At 43.1% G+C, this 25,278-nt stretch overlaps 1 protein-coding gene across 2 annotated transcripts in view; it reads right to left on the reverse strand.

The window, feature by feature from the left end:
- Klhl2 (kelch like family member 2) overlaps nt 1-25,278 on the reverse strand; it is a 109,967-nt gene that overhangs the window by 36,475 nt on the left and 48,214 nt on the right. For both annotated transcript variants that reach the window (XM_059244512.1, XM_059244513.1), the window contains one exon: nt 6,023-6,185. In XM_059244512.1, the coding sequence (XP_059100495.1) occupies nt 6,023-6,185 (163 nt within the window). The remainder of the gene's footprint in view (nt 1-6,022; nt 6,186-25,278) is intronic.

Here is a 25,278-nt window from a genome sequence, read left to right on the forward strand (position 1 = left end):
GTACTATGTTTTTTTTTTTAAAGATTTATTTATTATGCATACAATGTTCTGTCTGCATGTATCCCTGCAGGTCAGAAGAAGGCACAAGATTTCATTACAGATGGTTGTGAACCACCATGTGGTTGCTGGGAATTGAACTCAGGACCTCTGGAAGAACAGCCAGTGTTCTTAACCTCTGAGCCATCCCTCCAGCCCAATACTATGTTTTTTTTAAGCTCTGTGGGTTTTTTTTTTTTTTTAACCCTGGTTCTTAACTCTTTACTAATTACTCAGCTATCACCTCATCACTTCTATTCCTTTCGATCACACATTATCGAATCACCGCTTACAACACACAGCTTCACTGTGACTTCAGTAGTTCCTCTGCCTGGAGAAGCTTACCACTGGCACAGAGTAAAGCCTACGGGCATTTAATAAGCTTTTCCTCCCTTGGAGCCAATAACATGATGGTAATAGTGCATACTTTCCAACCATATGAACTATGTCACTATTAGATATACATACTACAATATGTAATCATATGCAGTCTTCATGAGTCTATGTGTGTGCAAGGGCTGGCCCTCACTAAAGCAGTTGAACTTTCTTCTTACGTCTCTCCAGCAAAGGAAATAAGCTCACCAGTAAGTGAACGAAAGCCAGGCACGACCCAGCAAGTGTGTGAGTAATGCTAGCACCTGGGTCTACAAACAGCTCACCCCAGCAGACAGAGCATTCTGGGGAAAATAAATGCCTACCTCATCTTCATCTTCCTCACTAACAAACTAAGAGCACAGCTGCCAGAATTCCTACAAGTGGTAAACACTGCGTCTTGGATTCTCAATCTCTAGGAGACAAAACCCAAAACAACAAACCCTCACACATCGACCGCCCGCCACCAGTTCCATTAACACAGGGGGTTTGGGTGGGGGTGAAAACAGCTAACTCAACTCAGCTAGAAAAACCGCTAGCAAAGCAGAGCAGAGCTTGGGCATAGGTTAGTAAGATGTAAGCGAGGGCCATAATGGGTGCAAGAAATCTGAAAAGGATTAACTCTCTTGAGAAGCAGCATTCAAAGTTGGCATGAACTTGGCTGAGAAGTGCTGTAGACTGAATCCTTTCCCGTTCTCCAGAAGGCATCTGTTAAAGACACTGTTAATAATCAGGCTCCAAAGCTACACAAAGAAACTCTGTCTCAAAAACAACAACAACAACAAAAAGACACTGTTAATAAATTAACACTGCATAGACCCTCAAATTATTAGCCTTCCTATGCACATCACATAACCATCACTCACTCAACATGGTGTTTCCTTCAAGAGAGCAGCAGTCAAATCAGTTTATTGTGACAGATGTTTACACCAAGCAGTGGTTGCTCGCCTAAATTATAGGAGGGTAGACACAAAAATTTAATTAAGTTCTACTTTTTGGCAGAATAAAATCTTGTACAATTGCTTTTAGCCAGGTATGGTGGTACATACCTGTAATCCCAGCACTCAGGAGGCTGAGGCAAGAAGGCAGGTACAAGTTTGAGGCCATCCTCATCTACATAGAGAGACCTTGCTTGAAGAAAGAAAATAGAAAGGCCGCCAGACAGAGCCACTTTTACAGAGTTAAGGCATAGCCCAAATAGAAGCTGCCTTCTGAACGGGGGCAAAGCACACGGAACCTACTGCTTGTCTCCCACCCACAGCAGCTGGAGCAGCACCAGACCCAGGACAGAGGCTGGTTTTTGAATGACTCAACAGTGGGTGCAGAACATTCGTGAGCTAAACATTCGGGAAAAATGGTGGGAGAAATGGGATCGGAGGCCACAGATTGATGAGGAAATATGAAACAATAAAAGAGAGAGAGAGAGAGATGGTTGGCACAAAGACCCTGAATGTCAACAAGGCCTGGGATGTGCTGGGATTATAGTCCGTGACAAGTCAACTCATGCAGGGGAGACGGCAGCTGCAGGAATTGTAAAGAGGGCTTCAGTGGTGTCCACAGTACACTCCATGACAGGAGGAACAAACCAAGGAGGAAAAGATAATCCAGGCGGCAAAGGCAGAAGGCGGCCTAGAGGCCAGGAGGGAAGAACGCTGACCCTGGTCAGCGAGCGCAGAACCAAGGCTGGTGACGAGACAGAGCAATGGTCAGGAGGCTGAAGGACTTCCCAATGAGCTGCAGACAGTGGCCTCGAGGACCTCAGCCTCTAGCACGCAGATGTAGAGCAATGCCGCAATAAGACCCAGGAAAGAGCGCATGTGAAAATATTGAGACATCTCAAAAACAACAGTCATCTCGCAGGCTTAGTGGGAACATGGGGAGGGGGTGGTGCAATGCCAGGGGAGGGGGAGCAGTACCCCTGGGCTGAGGGGGCGCATACTCACAACATGGAGTGCCAATGCTCACCAACCCCGAATGTCAGCTGGTGCACTACCTCTAAAACGATCCTTCCAGTGTCCCAGAAGTTCAGTTACAATCAGAACCAAGTAGGTTCTCATCTTCAGAGTGGTGAGTCGGGTGATATGTAGATATGACTAGGACTCGGAGACGTTTCTCCCCTTGAATTTGCCTGAAATCACTGAAATCCAACTTCCGTGAGGCAAGACAGGCTGAAAAAGGCTCATATTTCAACTTTAAAATCCAATTTCCAAGGTGTCTTTTTCACTAGAATTATTACAACGCATCTCAACTGATGAGCTGCATTCCCAGCTCCTTTCTATCTCCGGTTTGCCAAAAAAAAAAAAAAAAAAAAAAAAGAACAGCTTTAAAGCAAAGGTCTCATTGACTTGGGAAACGTTTAAACTATGCATATCACCTAAAAACACGAGAAGACTGCCCCAAACTGACATATTCCTAGTGCGTCAGTAGACTGAGGTCACGATAAATTCTCCACTTAAAATGTTTCATTATTATCATTACTCCACACTATTATATCAATTAGGGGATTTTACTGTGACTTCTTTTAAAAACATTTTACTTGTTTATTGATTGACTGATTGATTGTTCGGGGTGCCACGGCACACATGTGGCCATCAGAGGATAACTGGGGGGGGCAGTTCTCTACCTCCATCATGCAGCTTGAGACCTTGTCTCAGTCCCTTAGATCCTATCTTCCGGTGCTAAGCGCCCTTACCCTCTGAGCTTTCTCAGCGGATCCCCCTGCTCCTTTCTTTCCTTCTCAGACAGGATCTCACGTAGTTAAGAGTGGCCTTGAACTCCCTAGGCAGTTAAGCATGAACTATGACGACTTCTTCAAAATAACAAGGCATTCTATGTGTCTATCTCTTTTCAGAGTTTGCATATGGAAAGTAAGAGCGGAGAAGGAAGGAGAGAGGGTTACAGCTGAAAGATTATCTAGGAGTTGAAGCTCTTCAGGCTGGATTATGAGCACTGTTCTATTTTTGTATATATTTATATCTTTTCATAGTAAAAGACACTTTGAAATGTTACCTATAAACCTAAGAAACTCCAGCAAATATAAAAGTCAGAAGCATGATATAAAAGCAATATAATCTTTAAGACTAGACTCTGGATTAAAATATAGCATGCTAAAAATGAAGAATCCATGTTTCTGTGTAATTTTACAGAAAAGGTCATTTTATTCCCCTCAAAAAAAAAAAAATTCTAGACAATCACGAAGGACTCTTCAAAGTAAGACGAAGATGTCCCAACTCTGATAGAATTTTCCTTCAGATTCTGTAGTATGCCAGCAGAAACCTGTTTTTTTAAGTAAGAGAAGAAGAAATAAGATGCACGAATCTCCGGAGAACACAGTTAAGTGGTGAGTTGGTTCTGACCCGAGGAAGCAGCCCACCCTTCCTAGCTCAGCACAGGTACCGCCGCTCTCTTCTTCATCTGGCTTTACTCTCCCCTCAGGTCCCCTCCTCCACATTAAGAACCAACATTTATCAAGCGCAGTATCGACAGGCAGCAACTCAGGGGAAAACACGTTCAACAATGATCACTTTAGACACATAAAACAAACGCAAAGGCAAACAAAAAAACCCTACCCCAGCACACACAGGTCTCCTCCGCTGTCCTTATGTAAACCACTTAACCCACAGACACCACATCCAGCAGTTAATGGGAACTGCATTGATGAGGAATAGTGTCTGTTTGGCTGAAGAAGAGAACTGGAGAAACGCATCGGGCGGGCTCTAAAAGTGCATCTCTAAATCAGCTTCCTGAAACTCGGTTTGCATTTTCCCTCAAAACAATTTATAAAGGACAGTTAGGGCAGCAGATTGCCCCCAAAGAAATTCAGACAGCTCCATTTTATTGGGCCTGTATTGAAAGGCAGTGGTAGCAGGGTGTGATGGCTCTCATCTGAAATCCTAGGACTCAGGAGGAGGGGGTAGGAAGCTCAAAGCCAGTCTGGGCTACATTAAATACACACACACACACACACACACACACACACACACACACACACACACACACACGGAAGACGGCAATGCAGTGGTAAAGTGGTGACTGAGCTTTAAAATTTACCCCTGCAACCTCGGCTACTGAGGAAGCTGAGTCAGGAGCATCCCAAGCAGGAGGTTCCCAGGTTTGAGGCCTGTTTGAGCTACATGAGTACAAGGTACCCCTCGTTAACTCAGTGAGACTCTGTCTCAGTAAAAAATAAATATAAAAGAAAGGGATGTGGCTTTGGGAGAGAGCTTGCCCAGCACAAGGTCCTGGGTTCAATTCCTGGGAGAAAGAAAGTGGGCGGGGGGAGTGTGCAGGGCGGGGCGGGGTGTTGGAGAGATGGATCAGCAGTTCCAAGCACTGGCTGCTCTTCCAGAGGACCCAGATTCAATTCCTGGCACTCATACTGCAGCTCACAACCACTTGTAACTTCAGTTCCAAGGGCTTCCGATGCCTTCTCCTGGCCTCCGCGGGTGCTGCACACAGGTCATAGGTACACAGACATGTGCAGGCAAAACACCACGCATCAATAAACAAAGTAAACGAACAAGGCCTTTTGTAAGCCAGGAGTGATGTCAGGTACTCATAAACCCAGCAGTCTTGGAAGCTGAGGTCGGATGGCTGCAGTTTGAGGCCAACCTGGAGGACACTGTAAGACCCAGTCTCAAATAACCAAAATGGGAAAGACCGGTGGAAGCTTCTGGAGGGCTGCTCCTACTTAAGCAGACAGGGGAAATCACCATTTCTGTCAGGCTGTTTCCAGAAAGATGGTTTAAAAAAATATGAAGCTTCCTGGTAACCATCTGAACATGCATTTTTAATGTTTATGAACTCAAAGGAAGATTACAAGCTCCCTTTGTGACCTCAGCTCCATCCAAGGGCCTGACAACAATCTCCCCTCTCTGGATGAGAGTCTGAGCAAGGCTGCAGAGCGGCCACAGGTGTCCCTCCGCCGATACCACAGGCACTCAAGGCACCGAGAGGCCATAACTGGGTCCTACACACCTCAAGATTTCACTACTTTGAAGATTTTTAGGCCACAAAATTGTTTCCATGGATACAGCAGAAAAGGTATAAAACATCAGAGGCAAAATAATTTAATCGAGCGTGCATACATTTTCTCATATGCTTATGCAGTTGAAAGAATACTTAGGGATTCAGTGTTTACATAAACAAGCTATCCTATCCTTCGGTCCTGATGCCTTTCACTTTGTGTTATTTTCTGAGACAGAGTCTCATGTATCCCAGGCTGGCCTCAAACTCACTATGTATACAAGGATGGCCTTAAAGCCCTGATCCTCCATCCCCAGCCTCTCAAGTGCTGGGACTGTACAGATTTAACTACCACTCCCAGTTTCTGAGGTACTAGAGAATCAAACCCACGGCTCCATGCCTAGTAGGCAAGCGTTCTACCACGCCCATCCCCAGCCCTACGGTGCCTGTCAAATTCAGAACTTTAAGACTGTGTTTCATTCAATTCTGCAGTTCTATCATTCTAAAATTTTAGATTTTATGATTTTGTAACGGCCAGATCCGGAAGCCTGACTGACTTTCCACAGACCACTGTGGAATCACAGAGATCTCCGGGGGGGGGGTTTGCTTCCCGCCAGCCTCAAACCCTGCTGAGGCTTGTGACACTTGCCTGCATATGTGTTGGCCTTATTCAGGAGGTCTGTGCATGCGTGCATATCAGCAAAAGCCCGGATTCCTAAGCAGTTGACAGGGTGAAGCTGGGATTCTAAGAATTCACAGCACGTCTTCTTCACGTCCTGTAACTGTAGCAGGCCAGCTGCTGGGAGGAGGACCTGGAACACACAAGCGACACACTTAGGCGACCGTGGGCAGCCACCCTCCCCCCTGCCATTTCCACATGAGGCGGCAGGTCCAGCCACAGACTACAGCCGCATACCCCACACAAACAGAAGCAATAGTTGTGGAAACGATGGTGATTCTTCACATTCTCCATCATTTCCCCAGGACCTTTCACAGGTCTCCGTCACACGGGAGATATCACACAGGAGTCTAGGAAGGGTTCATCTGATAAACACGAAACGTTCATTCGAACTTCCTGAATTTTGTTTGTTAGCGTGCACATCTGCAGTATGTGTTGGGGTCATGTGTGCCACAGCCTGTGTGTGGAGGTAAAACGACTAACGTGGTGGAGTCAATTCTCTCTTTCCACCTTTATGAGGATTCCAGGGATGGAACTCAGGCCTCAGGTCTGAGCAGAGCCTTCTCTCCAGTCCTCCTTTAAATTCTTAAAACACAAAGGATGAGGATGCTAGGGGGTGCTGTGGTGCAGCAAAAATGCTTTGGTTCCCTTAGTGCAAGCAGTCGCCCACCGACTTTCTGGATCGGTGGAGAAGGGCTAAGCCCAGAGAGATACAGAACACAAGAAAACTGCGTTTCATAGACGGCTCAAAGTTCTACTGTTCGACTAAGAGAACAACCTGTTTTCTTTCCCTGGATGACAGGGGTGCAGGTGGACATGTGCCAAACAATTTTAAATTCAATGTAAATCTCAAGCTACAAGCAGACAATTCCTCTAGAATGTAATACATAATCTAAGAAGTAATGCCTAAGAGGTAATTGCCTAGTAGTTTTTAAATGTGTCTCTGTGTTCAAGTAACTCCAAGCAATTTAATATTAATCACATGTTATTCTGGGGGACTTAACTATAATTATCACCGTAAATACTACCACCATCACTTCAACTTTCAAATGGGTCAATAATGGAGATATTCTTCTCTGTAAATGAATTAGGACGTTTGCCATGTTAACGGCCACATTTGGAAGTCAAATTAGGGAGTAAAAACTCATTTAAAAAGTCTTGAAATTCCTGCTGTTCTTATGAAGGTCACCTACCTCCCATGCCCCCCCCCCCAATCAACTGTTAGAATAACAGTCCATTTTAGAAGAGACTACATTAGCATGAAAAATAACCTTCTACGTTCCTTCGGGGTTACTTTGGAAAGGCTGGAGTGTAGATCAATGGTAGAGTGAGTGCAAATAAAAAAATTATTACTTTAATATGCACTATACTGCAGCCCAAGAACAAAAGGTGTTTATGGACATCTCTCATGATTTTTCCCATGTCTAGGTAAAAAGACTTCAATCTGCAGAAGAAAGAACATGTTTCTTTGGTGGAGAACCATAAGCTACCCTTACTCTCACACATGAAGCATTGAGGCTTTCACTCTGGGATGAGGAGGCTGTGTGTGTGTGCACGTGTATATAGATGTTACACACAAGCAGTAGCAACTAACAGGACTGAAGGTGAATGGAGGGTTAATTGTGAGGAGGTCCTCACCCAAGATGAGAATCCAAAAAGTTAAGGGCAGCTGATACCTAAGCAGCATTCTAAGCCTAGAGGGGAAGATGGGCAGATAAGTCTCCCAAATGAACACTCTCAAGGAGACAGCTAAAACGGGCAATAGAAATATGTACCCCCACGGGGCACACCACACCCAGGCCAGGTGGGAGATAACAGAAGAAAGCCAGCATGTAAATAACATGTAAAGAATGTGGTGGCAGCCAAGTCCTTTGTATGATGTGTAGAGTGTGGTTTGCTACATTATGAGAATGACTCTCCATGGAAGGCTTTAATTTGTTGATCACGTTCACACTGGAAGGATTTTCTATGCTGGTATAATTGTGCTCCGAAGCAACGTTAAAAAAAAACACTCCAAGACACTTAACAACGCAGCCATTTAATTTGGCAAACACACATAGCTTAGAAAGTGGTCTTCGGTGCAATATTTACTCCTTGGAATTTCTACAGATAAACAGTAATGATCACCCATCTACTTGGCACTTCCTCAGCAATGACACGGTACTTTTCCGTAGATTCCACAGTAGTGATAACACCATGGACAAGAGGCAAACGTGGCCGAGGAGAAACAGGCTTGCTTACCCACTGCTAGTGGGGGTACAGATGGAGCGAACTTAGATGAAGAACACTCTGTTCACTTCAACCATAAGTGCCAAGGCATATACCCTCTGACTCAGCAACTGAACCTACTGACTCACTAACACGTGCACAGTCTCCCCACTTCAGTGTGACGGTGGGTAAAAGTGGAAGCTGGAGGTGGGGGCCTGAATCACACACAGAGACTGCCTAAGTAATTGTCACCATCTATTCAACAGAACACCTTGCAGTCATTACAGGGGACAAAAAAAAACTATACAAATGAGACTGTCTACAATATAGTCTCAGATGAAATAATTTCAGCAAACAGTATATATATATATATATATATATATATATATATATATATATATATATATTCTAACAGGCATTATACCCATGCACACATGTGTATAACTATCCAAGAAAGCAGCTAGTTCAGGTGCAGGCTTTAAAAACTTTTTAAAGAGGTGTATGGGGGTACAGGCAGACACTAGATGTCTGGCTTGTTACACGGATCCTGGAATCCATACTCCCATCCTCACAAAGGCACAACAAGCCCTTCTTAACTGCCGGGCCTTCTCTCCAGTCCCTTACATTTTTACTCACTCTGCTTTGCTGATTTTAATTCAATCCCTAAGAAGTCCAGAGCGAGCTTATCAGAAGAATGCAATTCATTAAAATTACAGAAGAGCAAGTCTCCCCAAGTGCTTGAGAGCAGAGGTAGGAAAGATCTTCCAAGGAGGAACTATCCGGATTCTTCTTAATGGGTAGAGCAATGAGTTCATTGTTTTCGGGCTTGGTAAACACATGTTAAACACGTGAGTCAACTGTATAAAACATTTACTACTATTTTTATCTTGCTACTAAATTCTTCAAAACTGCCTTTGTTTTGTGATGTGATTTTACTAGGACCAAACTGAAAGAACGCATAATTATGTAATTAATTACATACAGCCTCAAAACAAACAAATAATTCCTGTCCCAGTTCATTAACATGACATCTGGTGACCATCAGCCACTCATAACACCAACAGGGAAGTAGTGAGGGCCACACAAAAATGACCTAGCTTTGAGTCAGTTAAACAGCTGCTTAAAACAAGACAAAATCAAATGAACCACACCCCATTACCAGAATCACTCAGTTACCCGAGAGCCTGTGGCTGTGTATCTTAGGATCTAACCAATCAAGCTTCCAGTTTTTCTCACAAAGAACCGAACTCAAGTGGGGTTGAAGAGAATGTCTACGTCACATGGCCATGCCATGAAAAGCGGAGGATGTGACACAGTTGACCAACTCTTTGGCCTACCATTCCAACACCCTCAGTCCCATCTCTAGGTACATAATGGAAGTATTTGCATAATTTCCAAATATCCCATACTACCCTTACATCACGGTGCTAAACACAATCACTTCCAACAAAATCACTCTCACAGTAGCTTCCATTTACAGAGTACCAAGGAAGGCAGAGGACTAAGCACCGGACGCCAATAATGCCTCATTGTTGGTGTTATTATACAGAAGTTAATACAGGTCCCTGTATTAACTCACCTAACTCACCTAAGGCCATACATACAATATGGGGACAAGCCAAGCCTGTCAAGTGAGCAATATTAAACCAAAATGGGGTAACTACTTCAGACAGCACATAGACACTCTGTGTTCAGGGTTCACAATATAAACAGGGGCTGGAGAGATGGCTCATTGGTTAAGAATGCCTGCACTTCCAGAGGACTGGAATTTAGTTCCCAGCACCCATGATGAGTGGCTCACAATGGTTCCAGGGGATCCAACACACTCTTCTGGCCTCCGTGGACACCCACACATACGCATGTGTATGCGCAAGCACATGCATACACACACACACACACACACACACACACACACACTAATTAAAAACTTTGATGTTGTGTACCAATATGGCTCAATGGGTAATTAAATTGAAAAAGAATGACACAAAGTTGGGAGGGCATGGGAAGTGGGGATGGATCCAGGAGCAGTCAGGGGCAATGCAAGGAATATATATGGTCAAGATACATTGTATGAAATTCTCCAAGAATTAATAAAGTATTACATTAAAAATATAAAGTACCAGGAGTGCGTTTTAAAGGTTATCATCTCTTTATTTTAATTATATAAATATTCTTACATAAGTGCACTTAAGCAAAAATTAAGCCAATATAGAGAAATGAATTAAAAACTTATTAGGATTCACAATACAGAGCCTGGTAGACTCTTGTACAACACTGGACTTGTGAGATCAAATTTACTATATAATCTTTTAGTATTTGTTGTGATTTGACAAGTCAATAAAAGGGCACATGGTTCTCATAATATAGGAGCTTATTTTCTTCTGAATCAGGTAAACTGTACTATTGGTTACAAGACAAGAAACACCCAGAAATTTTTTTTTTTTTTTTTTTTGGTTTTTCGAGACAGGGTTTCTCTGTGTAGCTTTGCGCCTTACCTGGAACTCACTTGGTAGCCCAGGCTGGCCTCGAACTCACAGAGATCCGCCTGGCTCTGCCTCCCGAGTGCTGGGATTAAAGGCGTGCGCCACCACCGCCCAGCAACACCCAGAAATTTTAAAAAACAAAGCTTTTATCTTTATCTTTTGGGACAGGATCTCAATATATTGTCCATATCGGCCTCAAACTTGTTATCCTCCTGCTGCAGCATCCTCAAGGAGGAAGATTACAGGCATGTGCCACCTTAAACACCTAAGAAGTAATTTTCAGATTTGCTATACTTGTCATGGCCAACCCCAGTAGCAAACGCCTTCATCTCAGCACTCAGGAGACAGAAACAGACAGATCTCTGAATTCCAGGCCAGCCAGAGCTGCATAGTAAGACACTATCTCAAAAAAAAAAAAAAAAAAAAAAAAAAAAAAAAAAAAAAAAAAAAAAAAGTTAATAAAAGATCCAAAAAAAACCTAGATTTATCCTTCTAAAATTCATTTTTCTGAACTTCCAGATTAAAGAAGCAGCTGAGTAATGAAACATTTTTGGGGGGAGGGGAGGGAGAGGTACAGCCCCATTGGAAAACCTCATCCATGGTATGAAGCACTCACTGAGCCACATCGCCGGCCCCAGTCACATCTCAGACGACAGTGGAATTATACTGCCACACTAAGCTCCCAGACACCTCTCACTTATCTAACAGAAATTTTCCATTTACTCAAGCTTTGGTGGTATGAGCCCTGAGACCGAGAGAAATAGCCCCACAGCATGGTCAGATCCTCAGTACATCCTGAAACATCAAGGAAAGCAACCGAGATTTCCCACCAATCTGAGTGACACAGTGATCACATCTCAGAGTGTGCATCCGGAGGAAGGCCACATTCTCAAAGCCAAGACACCCTCCTCGGGTACGTGAATCTCAGGGAGAACTGTGAAGTGAACGGAGGCCGTTCCTTCCTGCGGCTTCTCCTTCTGCTCGATGCTGTCAGTACTGAGGTCCACGTGAACCCAGGCATGGGTCCCTTCCAGTTCCTAACAACATGTATACTGTGTGACCAAATCATTCTTAGGTATTGGTCCCTGTGTTGAGTGTCTGTCTCCCTAAGGAGTATAAATGCTGTGACCGTAAGAACAAATCTGTTTTATCCCTGCTGGACTCTCAGGTCCTAGATGAATACCTATGTGCCGCCGAAATCAATCCACCTGAATGGAAATCAATTTGTTGCTGCCTCATAAAACAGATACAATTTGGAGTGCTTCTTAATCAGACTTGCACACACGATTTTTAGGAATATATTTGCATGTGACACTTTTTCGGTCCTACCTCAAAATCCTTTCTCTTAAGCCACCACCATAGTGACCACTCCCGGAGCTATCTGATCTCCTTCATGAAGATGTCACAGAGCACCCTGCCCCTAAGCCTCTGCCACAACCCTATATGACATATCACACTTGTTTTAAAAAAATCTAATTTCTAAGCAGAATATGGTAAATCTAATTTCTAAGCAGAAATTATGGTATCCTTTTCTAAAACAAATATTTATTTTTTATGTATTTTTTGAGACACAGTTTTACGATCTAGCTCCAGCTGCCTGGAGCTCACTATTTAGATAAGGTTAGCCTTGAACTCAAAGAGACTGAACTCATATCTGCTCACTGCCTACGTAAGCCAATAGGCCTGGAAATTTAATCTTTTTAATTGTGTGTATGCATGTGCCTACATGTGGGGATACACATGTAAGTGGAGGTGCACATGGAGGCCAGAAGAGGGTGGTAGATCCCCCTGGAGCTAGGGCTACAGGTGGTTGTGAGAAGAAGTATACCAACCAGTTCTGGAAATTGAACTTGGGTCCTCTGGAAAAGCTGCAAATACTTAGCCACTGAGCCTAGATCCTGTCTTCTCCGTGTGTGTGTGTGTGTGTGTGTGTGTGTGTGTGTGTGTGTGTGTGTGTTTGTGTGTGTGTGTGTATAAACCTCTGAGCACCACAGGTGTCCAGGCCTTCTATGTAGGGCAGTAAGAATACTCTCCATGGTACTCTTCTTATAGACAGCAGCATCCTAAATGTTTAGGGAAAGATGAAGTAGAAGAGCATGGTAGCTAATTAAATAAACCTCATTTAATGCTATCTAAAATGCTATCATTTTAGGAAATAAAATCTTTTCACTTAGATATGGTAATTTCATAAGGACAAATTAAAGGCTATGGATACTATACTCAGGAGGAGCATTCCGTAATGAACAAGGAAGGCGGGTGGGAGCACCACCTAAGATTAGCAAAGACAAGTAGAATGCTAGACGAGGAAGCCTGAGCCAAACAATTAGCGTCCCCGTGACACTTTTACCAGCTGTGCACTGTAAAGTAAGATGCGTTCAGCCCACCCCACCCTGACAAGCCAAATTACACGTGCGAGGCCTTGCTCAGACAAGCACATTCCTTCTGGTTGGCTATTAGAATCTGTGGTGTATTTTCAGCTTGGGCATTTCCTCTACTACGGGGGAAATAATTTATATAGTACCTCTTTTAGATCCTTAGCCATTAGCGGTCTGTTTATTAAGAAACTACAAAGGTTCTGGGCACTACATATATGAAGAAAAAAAAAAAAAAAAAAAGCTCCAGTGTCTAAGAAAACTTGAGCGTGAAGTTGACGGCCGGGCCATTGTAAACTCACAAAGCCACTGCTAAAGTGCGGGATTTTATCAACTCTCCAACCCTTTGATGCATATCTCAGAAACAAGGACCTGAAAGCAAACAAGGAACTAGATGTCCAAGGGTAGGAAGAGAGGTATGACATCATCTCCACACGTGAAGAAGCTTGAAGAGTCTCATTATGGGGATTACCAAACTAACTCAATGGGCAAAAATTTGCTATGTAAGCAGAAGGACCCGAATTAGTTCCCCTAGAATCCACAATTTTAAAAAAAGCCAAGAAAATCAGCATGCACCTCTAATCCCAGCTGGGCAGGCAGAGACAGGAGGTCCCTGGAGCTTGTTGGCTAGCTTAACTGAACTGGCGAGCTCAAGATTCAGTGAGAGAATCTGTCTCTAATAAATATGTGACTGACTGACTGAATGAATGAATGAATGAATGAATAAGATGGAGAGTAACTGGGGAAAAAAAAAACCCAACATGTTGACCTTTAGGTCCTATACACATGCTTACGATGTGAGCTCACACACACACACACACACACACACACACACACACACACACTCGTACACATGAGCACATACATAAAATCTCATTGTGAAATAAAATCAGTGGTTTTTACCAGCATGCACACATCTTCTAAAATCTGTACCCGACTCGACTCTCGGATTCTAAGCAAGTCATGCTCCATGGGGCTGTTTTCTCAACTCCCTGCTCATTTACAGACACAAGATGGTTACAAGCCAAAGCACCACGGAGCAGCACCAGCACCCGACTGCTGAGACCTCAGTAGGTACATGAAAGAAACAGGAAGGCTGTACTTCCTCTTTAGGAGATGCAGGACTACACCGGGCAGTTTGGAAACAGGAAGTGCTGTCTCTGGCGTCATGCCATCTTAGTCACAGTTCTACCTCTCAGAACTGGAAGCCTGGCAACCAGGAAGGAGCCCTCTGTTCTAACCACCCAACCAGAACTGGCCACCCTCTAAACACATCTACCTTGACTTGATCTGCCCAACACACGCCCTTACCCAATCTCCATCCCTTGAGATATCTGCCGATAGCAGGGTCCAAACATAATCTTTGTTCAAGTAGTTCACATTGTAGTTAATATTAAAACGCCTCCAGAAGAAGTTTTGCCCAGTGGCATTTAAAGTTAAGAGACTGGCTACCAGAATGTACCTGTGACGGGTGGATTTTCCAGAGAGATGATCGAGGGGATGGGGAGCTGGGGGGCAGCATAGCCTCCAGTCCGCCTTCTTACAGCCCCGATTCCCATCTTCTGCAGCCCACTGGCTCTGCCATAGAAAGCAGACACCACCTGCCTAGTGTGCAGAGTTGTTGAAAAAGTAAAGGCCATCAACCACTTAACACAGGGCTGGCCCATGATCACTGTCCCTAACTCAAGGGCATTGTTTTGTTTTGTTTTCTGGAACTGAATCGAAGATTCAGTCCCATGACAAAGAAACACTAAGATCTGTTCTGTTCATTCGCAAGATGATATTCTGCCTCTTATCCTTCAGACATTCTTTTATGATAAATTATGATCTTAAAATGAAACCTGTCATTACCCATAATTAATATGTTAGTAACAAGCCCCCATCGCTCCAACCTAGAAGCTATCTCCAATTAACAACTGCCCACCAAGGAAAAAAATCAGTCTTCTCCCACAGAATCTCACTGGGTATACAAACCACACTAAGGGCAGGCCTCATGCCTAGCAGAAGATGGCCAACACAAAACAAAACTCAGTGGTATATTCGGAGGGGTTCTTGTCTCATACTGCTTTGTCTGGCCTTTTTTTTCCCCCAACCTTACAGGTCTTTTGCTTATATATTATGGTTTCCAGTTTTGTGTTTTTATGAGTTTTCTGTGTGAGAGAATGTGTGTGTCTACATGTGTTTCTTGTGCTTTTTCTTTGGCTCTTTTCGGTTTGTGTGTTTTGTCCTATTCTGGTTTGTTTTTATTTTATTATTTTTTTAGATGACTGTTTTCTAATGAGATAAAGAAAGGTGTGGACTTGGGTGGCTGGGATGATAGAGAGGAGCTGGAAAGAGTTGGGGGAAGGGAAACCATAGTCAGGGCACATTTATGAAAACGATTTACTTTTAATTTAAAAAGATGTTAATGAATGCATTTTAAATATTCTTAAAAGATGTAATCAGGTGTCTACCTATAATCTCAGTACCCGGGAGGCAGAGGCAGGAGGACAGGAGTACTACAAAGCTTCAGGTTAGCCTAGGCTAGATCTCTAGTTCTAGGCCAGCATGGGCTATCGTAAATGGCAGCAGAGGCTACATAGTAAGACCCTCCAAAGAAAAGTAGATGTGATCAGAGGTAATTCACAGGAGAAACAGTATGCATAAGAAAGGAGCAGAGCCATTCCATCAGTTCTCAAATACACAGAAATTAAAACAATGAGAAAGGAACGTAACTACTAGTACAGTTACAGAGACAGACAGACAGACAGACAGAGACAGAGTGAGGCTTTGACCCTAGAGGTATATGTTTGGGAATGTATTCTGAGAAAATAGAAAAACACACACACAAGACAAAACAAAACAAAACAGGTTACGTCAATAAATTTTACGGTAGTGTTTATTATTCATATGCCCAGGAAAAACATGTAAAAATGTGGCAATGCTTGACTCAAATATTGTAAAGCAGTATGATAAAATGTTTTACAACCAGTGATAATGAAAACCAATGAGCTGCTAGGAAACCCGGGCAAGCCTTCTACTCACACTTGACCTGCCTTAACCTCCCAGGCACCAGGATGATAGGTATGTGCTGACAACCAGGCATCAAGATTAATGAGGCTTTTAAAAGAATGACCACATCTCTGGGTGGATGTAGTTGAATAGTACAGCATTTGCCTAGCCTATGCCAGATCCTGGGCTCAATTTCCAGCACCAGAAAATGCATAAAATAAATGTAACAAAACAAAACTTCTAAAATATTTGCTATAACTTACAATGAAGTTTATTATTATTTATTATAGCAGCTTATAGTGAAGTTATAACATATTATAAAATAAAGTGGATGCACAGCTTTAACATACAGCCACATTAGAATCTAAGCCTGATGACCAGCAGGTTAAGCAAATAAGGGGAAAACAGCTGGACATTCATACACACTTAATTTCTCCTAAGGTACAGAGGACGTGAGTAAAGACAGATCTACATCAGATCCTTCAATATTCTTCCTTTCTACACCTCTGGAATTTTTCAAATAACTAAAGAACAGACTATCACAAAGTTCATATCTGCTTTCCAAGAACATAATTTAGGGCTTGGAGTGTAGTAAAGTGCTTGCCTAGCACGCAGGAGGCTCTGAGTTTAATCCCAAGCCCCACATAAAACTGGGCTTGGTGGTGCACATCACGTAGGAACAGGAAGCAGAAGCATGAGAAGTTCAAGGCTATCCTAAGCTACATAGAGAGTTCAAAGCCTGCCTGGGCTAGGTAAGATTCAACAAAATCAAACCAGCAAGCTGAAGAACCAATTCAATGTCTGAAATAGAAAGTAGAAAGCGGTAAGCACCCTCAGTAGATCTCAAAATTTGCCTTTAAAACATTGAAGTATTAAGATGCATGTTTAAGTTACTCGAAGGACAGTGGTAAGGTGTGTCTTCAGATGAGGAACTAAGGGTGATTCTTGCCTCTCAAAGGTGGAACACAGGCCCCTTAGCAACTGTGGATGACAACTGCCAAGTTAAATGCCAAATACAATTGTCGAAACAATTTATCTCCACTGCCTCATCTTTGTGGCAATCGTTCCCTAGACTGAGGGGAGTAATTCAGAGTTATTACATCTGCTCTCTTTTCTCCCTGATGTTCTCTCTTTCCATTCTTGACGTTTCTTCTACACCTGCATTCATTCTTCCTTTCTTTCATCCTTTTCTTTTTCTTCCTCTCTTTCTTTTTTAACACAAGAGTTCCACTGTGTAGCCCTCGACAGCCTGGAACTCAGGGTCTATGGTCTCAGACTCATAGAGCTCTGCCTGTCAATGCCTCCCCTCAGTGCTGGCACAAACATGCACCGTCACGCCTGGCTTCATCGTTTTTTAAAATAACACACAATGTTTTCCAGTGAGAGTCTTTCAAGTTTTAGAGAAGGCTGATTGTTTTAGTTGTTTTCTGGAGAAACAGCCCTAAATCACAACACAGTTCTATAGATACATACAAACAATAAAATCTTAACCCTTGAAGAACTATTTGAAGGGCTGGTGAGAGAAATCACTTGGTAAAGTACTTGCCTTATAAGGACTAAGTTCAACCCACAGAACCCACAGAACCATGCCAGAGCCAGGCATGGTGGCGCACGCCTTTAATCCCTGCACTCAGGAGGCAGAGGCAGGTGGAGCTCTGTGACTTGGAGGTGATGGGAAGGTATCCCTGGGAATCACCAGGCATCTATCCTGGCAACTGATAAGCTCCAGGCTAATGAGGGAACTTGTCTCACTCAGGAGACAGATGGTGTTCCTGAGGGTCTGTAACATATGAGAGAGTCTTCTGGCCTCCACACACACACACACACACACACACACACACACACACACACACACACGTTAAAAGGGGACATAGCTACTTGTCGGTTGCATGCTGTTTTTCATAAGAAATCACATCTCTCCTCTGAACCCTGCCTGCATTAAATATTCATACACCACCTCCCAACTTGGTGTCTCAAAGCTACTGTGGGACATAAAAAAAGACAGATGGTGAGATTAAATTGTTGCTAGAAAAATAGAAAGAAAGATACATAGCAAAGCACCTAAGCAAAAAAATCAAATTAGATTTTACTTTATAGGAAATTAAGTCCACCCATCTTACTGAAAGCTTGGCTGACCCGAACAAGAGCTTAATTACAGCATATTTGTTAAGCTCAGCATTGCCCATCAAAGCTCTTTAGACCTTTTCATAACACCCCAAACTGTTAACGTGAGTGCTTATCAACACACTATATCACATAGTCAATACATATAAAGGATCACTCAGCAAGAAAGAAGAAACAAACTGGCAAAAAAAAAAAACCACCTAGCTGAAACTCATAAACACTACGGTGTGGATAGATGGCAACCCAAATCACATCCCAGACACTCTGTTCAGACAAAGTCCAAAACAGCCCAGACTATTCTCATAGAAATCACACTGGTGGCCTGGGAAGAGGTGAAACACTTATTGGAAAGATGTCCAAGTTTCTACATGTTCAGGATCTTGATGCACCATGGGTCATAAGTGGCTGCACTTATTAAAATTCTGCAAACTACACAGTTAAGATCTAAATGATTCTTCACTAAGGAAATGAAAATGAGCCCTTAAAACCTACACTAAGGGCTGAGGATGTAGCTCAGCCATGGAGCTACACACAATAGGCCCTTCATCGCCATCAAAATACAACAGAAAATACAAACTGGAGATTACCCAGAAGTCAATGGGTGGCATTCATAAGCCATACACCTGATTTTTTTTTTTTAATGGGAAATAATGGCCCTGTCTAGTAGGGTCCAAAATTTAAAATAAAACAAAACAAAAACATCAAATGTAGTTACGTAACCAAACGTCTACAGTAGCATTCAGAGACTTCATTTAAAATATCAATTGGTGTTAGAAAGATGGCTGGCTCGCTGGGTAAGGTGTTCGCTATGCAAATATGAAGACCTAGATTCAGACGCAGAGCACCCACAGCAAAAAGCTGGGTATGCACCTATGATCTGTTCATTGGGAGGTGGAGACAGGAAGAGCTCAGAGGCTCAGTAGCCAGCTAGTCTGGCCAACTGAGAAATACCAGGTTCAATAAGAAACCCTGTTTCAAAAAATAAGGTGGCAAGCAATAAAGGGAAACACCAGACCACACTAACATCATGAATACATATTAGTGATGTATTCAGTTTTTCACACTGGAAATTTCAAAATCAACAGATTATCAAAAGCACAGGAATCTTCTTAACCTACCAATGAGACAAAGACATCGAACTTCAAAAAGGTCATACTAACTTTAAAATGTGTACAGCCATCATGCTTGGCTTTACAAAATTTGTTTGATCTGAAACTTAACATGCCGGATCCACTGAAATAATTGAATTTCAGGCTTTCTTAACCGCCAAGCCTGTTTGGAGAGAAATACTCTGGGCACTGTCAGCCAGGTGGGTTCCAATATGCCACACACAGGCTCCATACCAAGACAACAGGAAGCAAATATCAACGCCCACGAAAAGCTTCTGTCTGCTGAGGCTTTTTACCTCTATTTTTTCACTATTGTTCAAAATGATTACAGCAGTGCTATAATTTGCAGTGTTATAATCAAGGTCAAGTCGCTCTTTGTCCACCAAGATAAATGTCTTTATGTGCCTCACAAAGTGATTAAAAACATCAGTCTCAGAATGATTCAAACGTGTGGACATCTTGAATGACACAGAGCCACATGTAAATTAATTACTGAAGCTTCTGGAACACCCAGCTGTGTCCCAAACAAGGACCCAGAGTACGTCAAGGCTTGTACCCACCGAGTTCTAGAAGATGTTATCAGGATAAGGCTTTCAATTTCTCCAACTCACTGACTCTTAACAGCCTTCCCAGAGCAAATTTAAATAAGATTTTTCTGTTCTCTGTCCTCCTAATGATTATGGAATAAAACACAACTTAACTGTAATGATTGAAAAAAGCATGTTCTAGCTGCTCAACTATTCTACCAAAATTAGACTTCCACAAAACCACTCAATTGTAAATGAAAATTTTCTGTCTCTGGATAATACTAAACCTACATGTCTGCCATCCTGGAGAGGTTGATAAAACATGTTAGAAGATTACTAAATATTAGAATATCAGATAATACACATCAATGACACAACCTCATTGATTGGTAAGTATAATGGTTGACTATCAATAATCATTAGTTCTGCAGATTTGCTCCAAGGGATTTTTAGATATGATTTTTTTTCAAGTTTTAAGTTATGCTTTCTAGGCACATCATCTAAGGACTTATTTTCTATCACACAGTGAAACAGAATATAAGTAGAAGGCAATAGCCCTCCACATGTTGTGCTTGGATACATATCATTTTTCCTCCAGCCACTGCATGTCAAACCAATGGAATAGGTTGTTATAAATCAAGTATACATCATGGTACAACAACCATTCCAGCGTTTTATCTCAACACTAATCCAAACTCAGAAAACTCACTATATGGAGAGAACTCTGTAGCAAATTAACAACAACAACAATAAATGCCCTGATTCAGAATATAAGGTGTCAGATGGGCCATTTTTACCCAGTGATACCAGGCAATCTTAATGAGTTGTTCATCTTCCTTTTTATTGTTGGCCATTTCTTATTTCTATCCAACATTCAACATTCATGAAGCCTCTTTAATATTTCTGCAAGCTTAAACTGGTGCATTTTACAGCACTTCCATGATGTGGCAAGGCATTATTGCCTTCACTTAATGGCTGAGGAGACAGAAAGGTTAATGCCCTACTCAAATCTATTCTTGAAGCTAATGGTAATTCGGGACTTGAGCTGTAAATGATCATATGATAATTAGCCAGGGTCTAGTGGCCCATGGAGTTTCCTAGCAGAGAACCACTCTAAGGGCTTATTATTATTTTCTGAGTTGTACAACTGTCATTTAAACACGCAGCATTATACACTTAAGTGATTATGTCCTGAGAGGCCAGTAAGAACACTTAACGAGACTGCTCAGGGGATGCTCTTGTTCACCTACAAGCTAAGTCTCCTACTGAACTTCCACTCCTGTGGTACTTGAACAACTTCTAAACATACAACCGCTGTGAAGGAAGAAAGGTCAACCTACTGAGATGACCAAAGGGCACTAATGGGAGAACAGACCTGCAAAGGGACAGGTCAGTAGGCAGAAAATATAACCAAGGGGTGGGAGACACAGCTCAACTGTAGACTGCTGGCCTAATAGGCTCATGAGGTTAAGGGTTTAATCCCCAACACAGCGGTGGGGGACAGGCCAGTCCATAATCAAATATATGGTTATAATCTCTTTTAGGAGAATGTACTTTTTAATAGTGTAGATGTCCACATTATTCCGAGGCCCTCTGGTTGAGAATCTCTACCTTAGTCATCTACCCTAGCTACTAGAGATAATTGTCTACATCCACACGTGCCCAGGGAAGAAAAGCACAACTACCAGTGTACTAAATAAACAAGCTATGTGCAGAGCAACTGTTTGTTAAGGTTTTCCAAGTACAGCCTATGAAAGGTGGGGGCACTGGGTTTCATGGAGCATAGTCAATACCCATATTGTGTGAAACACGGTTCTAGAACAGATTGAGAGTTCAACAGGACCACCCCCACCTCTTCATCTCTAACAAAAATCTTGCTTCCCTGGGAGTCCATATTCCCCACATGATGCTCTGATTACAAATTCTATCACATAACTAACTAGATTCTGTAATCACACTCATTATTACATAGTCCATACATACATAACACTGCTTAGAAATACCTGTGACCCTACTGAAAATATAAGATTATTAAGGCTCATGTACTAATCTTTTAATTTTGACTCACCTGATCTACTTCCCAAGAGTTCAACCAACCCTAATGAAATGGTTTCTAAAGCTACAAAGCCAAGAAACAGAATGGGGAGTCAAGGTCCAGCCATCATTCTGATGTCATCTGCACAGCTCCCCCTCTCAAGCAGGCCCATCTGCATGTCTGTTCACTGAAAGAAAACCTACTTTCGGGATTACTACTGAGTACTCACACTTCCCGGATAGTCTCACTGTCGCATATTGGGCATTTCCATATTAGAAATGTACCCAGAAGAATGCGATCTGGAAGGCCAGAGAGAAGATCAGAGGAATCCTTCCCACCAAGACTGGGACCCACATTGTGAAAGGGAGAAACTGATTCTCAAAAATTATCCTCTAGTCACATGTGCACTGTGGCATGCACACTCCCATGTGTACACACATACGCAGTAAATAAACAATGCAGTCTGGGATGAAAAAGGAAACAGAAAATGTAGCATGAATTTTAATTGGTCCTAATAAAAAACTGGAGTCAGATATAAGGGTAAATGCTGAAAGATCAGAGAAACAAAGGAACTAGCCAGTCACCTCTTATTTCCATGAGGACTCAGACTAAAAGAGAGTTGAGCTTCTGTCTCCTCCTGCCTTATATTCCTCTCTTCACCCAGTCATATCACTTCCTGTCTCCACCTCCCTAGTGCTGGGATCAAAGACATGAGATCCCAATGCTGGGATTAAAGGTGTGTGCCACGATGGCCTGGTCAGTATGGTTGACTAACTAGTGGTTAGCTCTGCATGCTGATCTCTAGGCAAGCTTTACTTGTCAGAACACAAGCAAAATATCACCACATTCCCCCTTTTGGTCTAAAATGGAAAAAAAAAAAAAAAGGTAGCTGGGTGGTGGTGGCTGCGGCGGCGGCGGCGGCGGCGGCGGCGGCGGCAGCGCACGCCTTTAATCCCAGCACTCAGGAGGCAGAGCCAGGCAGATCTCTGTGAGTTCGAGGCCAGCCTGATCTACAGAGCGAAATCCAGGACAGGCACCAAAACCACAGAGGCAGAGAAACCCTGTCTTGAAAACCAAAAAAAAAAAAAAAGGTTATAATTAATATAAGAGAAAGGGGGAACTGTGATATTTCGTGTGTGTGTGTGTGTGTGTGTGTGTGTGTGTGTGTGTGTGTATACATACATACATACACACACACACATAAACACCCAAATAACAATGTGTTCATCCAGTTAGTAACAAACTCAGTCATGAACCAACTATTTAGCAAACTTTTCCCTCCCATGCCCCATGTAAACCCACACCCCACAGCAAGACTTTTTACATGACAATCTAGAACTCAAAAGTTTCACAGAACATGGAAACTTTCTAGAACCTATTTCCTACCCCACTCTTTAGAGGCAGCCTTTAGACATGACTAGAACTTCCTAATCTCTTATGATGACTTACTGAAATTATCCCACTAACTGGGCACCGTCCCCACCTACAATAACAGCAGAGCTTCACGACATGCCGATGTCAACCCCCACGGGTACTTCCTCCTCCTCCCTAAACCTACCTTCCTGGAAGCTCACATCCTCTCACTCTCCTTAGTGAGACTATCCAATGGCATGAGTCACTGCTGCTCATTCGCCAACGGCCTTTTAAAAACCTAAACCACAATTCTCCTCCAGAGCACAGCTTCTGAGAGGCTTGGAAGATCTTCAGATCCAGACAGTGAAAACACAAACAACAGCCCAAAAGCGGGGAACTGCAGATCAGACACCCATCTTCTCCCCCACGCCTCTCAATCATCTACCCATGTGTTCTCCTTCTGGATTTCACTAATACGGACGGATGACAGAAATGTGGGACGCGGCTAGTCACTCGGCCCAGCTCAGGTGACTTAAACCTGTCAATGTGCAAACCGCGGAAGATGAATAATGGTGGTACCAGGCCACAGTGCGGGTGGCTTCCACTGCAGCATTTTAAAGCAATAGCTATACTCATCATCTCTATATGGAGATGGCTGAGTGTGACTGCAGAAAGTCACACAACCATTCTAGCTGATCATTCTGACCACGAATCTCAAGCAAGCTCTCAACAGGATAGTTCTACGTACTGTGTGCGTTGTGAGCAAACTCGCCTTTGTCCTTTCCAAGATGAGGACTTCGCATTGCTGGTCTCTTCTTCAATCTCCAGTATCACTCCCCCCCACCGCCCCCCCCCCCCGTCTTCATCTAGGCACTTATAAAGATGGGGGTAACTTACCACCACCCCCATCTTTATAAATACAGGCAGGCTGACGGACATCTCACCTATCCGCCATCCAAGCCACTAACCTACTTAAACCCATAAACATGTGTGCACTTCCTCAGGTTCAACAGTGGAACAACTTTTCTTGTTCCCGCCCCAGGCACATCCCTCTACTTTGTTTCAGATCTTAACCTTTATCAATTTTGTAAAACCTTCCCAAGTATCCCCTTCTCTCATTCTCTCTCCTATTTTTTTCTGCTTGAATATGAGTCATTCTGACCGCTGTAGAAACTTGCTTTAAGATACTAAGAAACAATCCCTCCCATTACCCTCCTCACCCCCTTCAGCCAGCACATTTCTCCTGGATTTCAGAGCGAAACGCTTTGGAGGCGAAGCCTGTGATCTCTGCCATCTCCAGTCCACTCCAATCAAGTTCTCATTCTCACCACCACATCCAAATCTTCAGGTGAGTGTCGACTAGTGTGACCCTCTGATTCGCCATCCACTCTAGAATATTCTGAGTACAGTAGCACTAATCAGACAAGACACCAGATAATCAGGACAAACTGAGACTATGCGAGGTAAACCGCTGAGTAATAACACCCACCCTGATGGCGCTACCCCAGCCAACGTCAAATCACTCTCCACTCTCTCGGCCTGTCGCAAACTCCCAGCGTCTTTCCTCAGAGTACTCCCTTCTCTAAAACCGGCAGCCACCAAGCTTCCTGCTCTATAACTGGCTCATCTGCTCATCCAGACTGCAGAATACTCAAAACTACCCCTGGTCTTTCATTCTCTTTTTCCTTCCATTCCCTACGCTACAGCTCAAAGTGATGGTACTCAGTTCAGTGATTTCCATAGCACCTAAGTGCCAAGTTCGTGAAATCTGATCCTTTCTCACCACAGAATCAAACCTGCTCAACATCACTTTAGAAGTACACTTCAACCGTCAAACTGAACATTACCAAAAAAGAACCACTAATCCCCAGTCCCCACTATCTCCAAAACGTGCCCCCATCCCATGTCTTCACCATCTGAAACAACACACGATTGTCTGCTCCACTCCTCAGACCATCCTTGGTAAACCTTTATCTCCTTCGAGGCAAACACCAATTCATTGGCCCTACCTCCAAACATCTCCC

Source organism: Peromyscus eremicus, chromosome 17, assembly GCF_949786415.1.
Source record: "Peromyscus eremicus chromosome 17, PerEre_H2_v1, whole genome shotgun sequence".
Taxonomy (NCBI): domain Eukaryota; kingdom Metazoa; phylum Chordata; class Mammalia; order Rodentia; family Cricetidae; genus Peromyscus; species Peromyscus eremicus.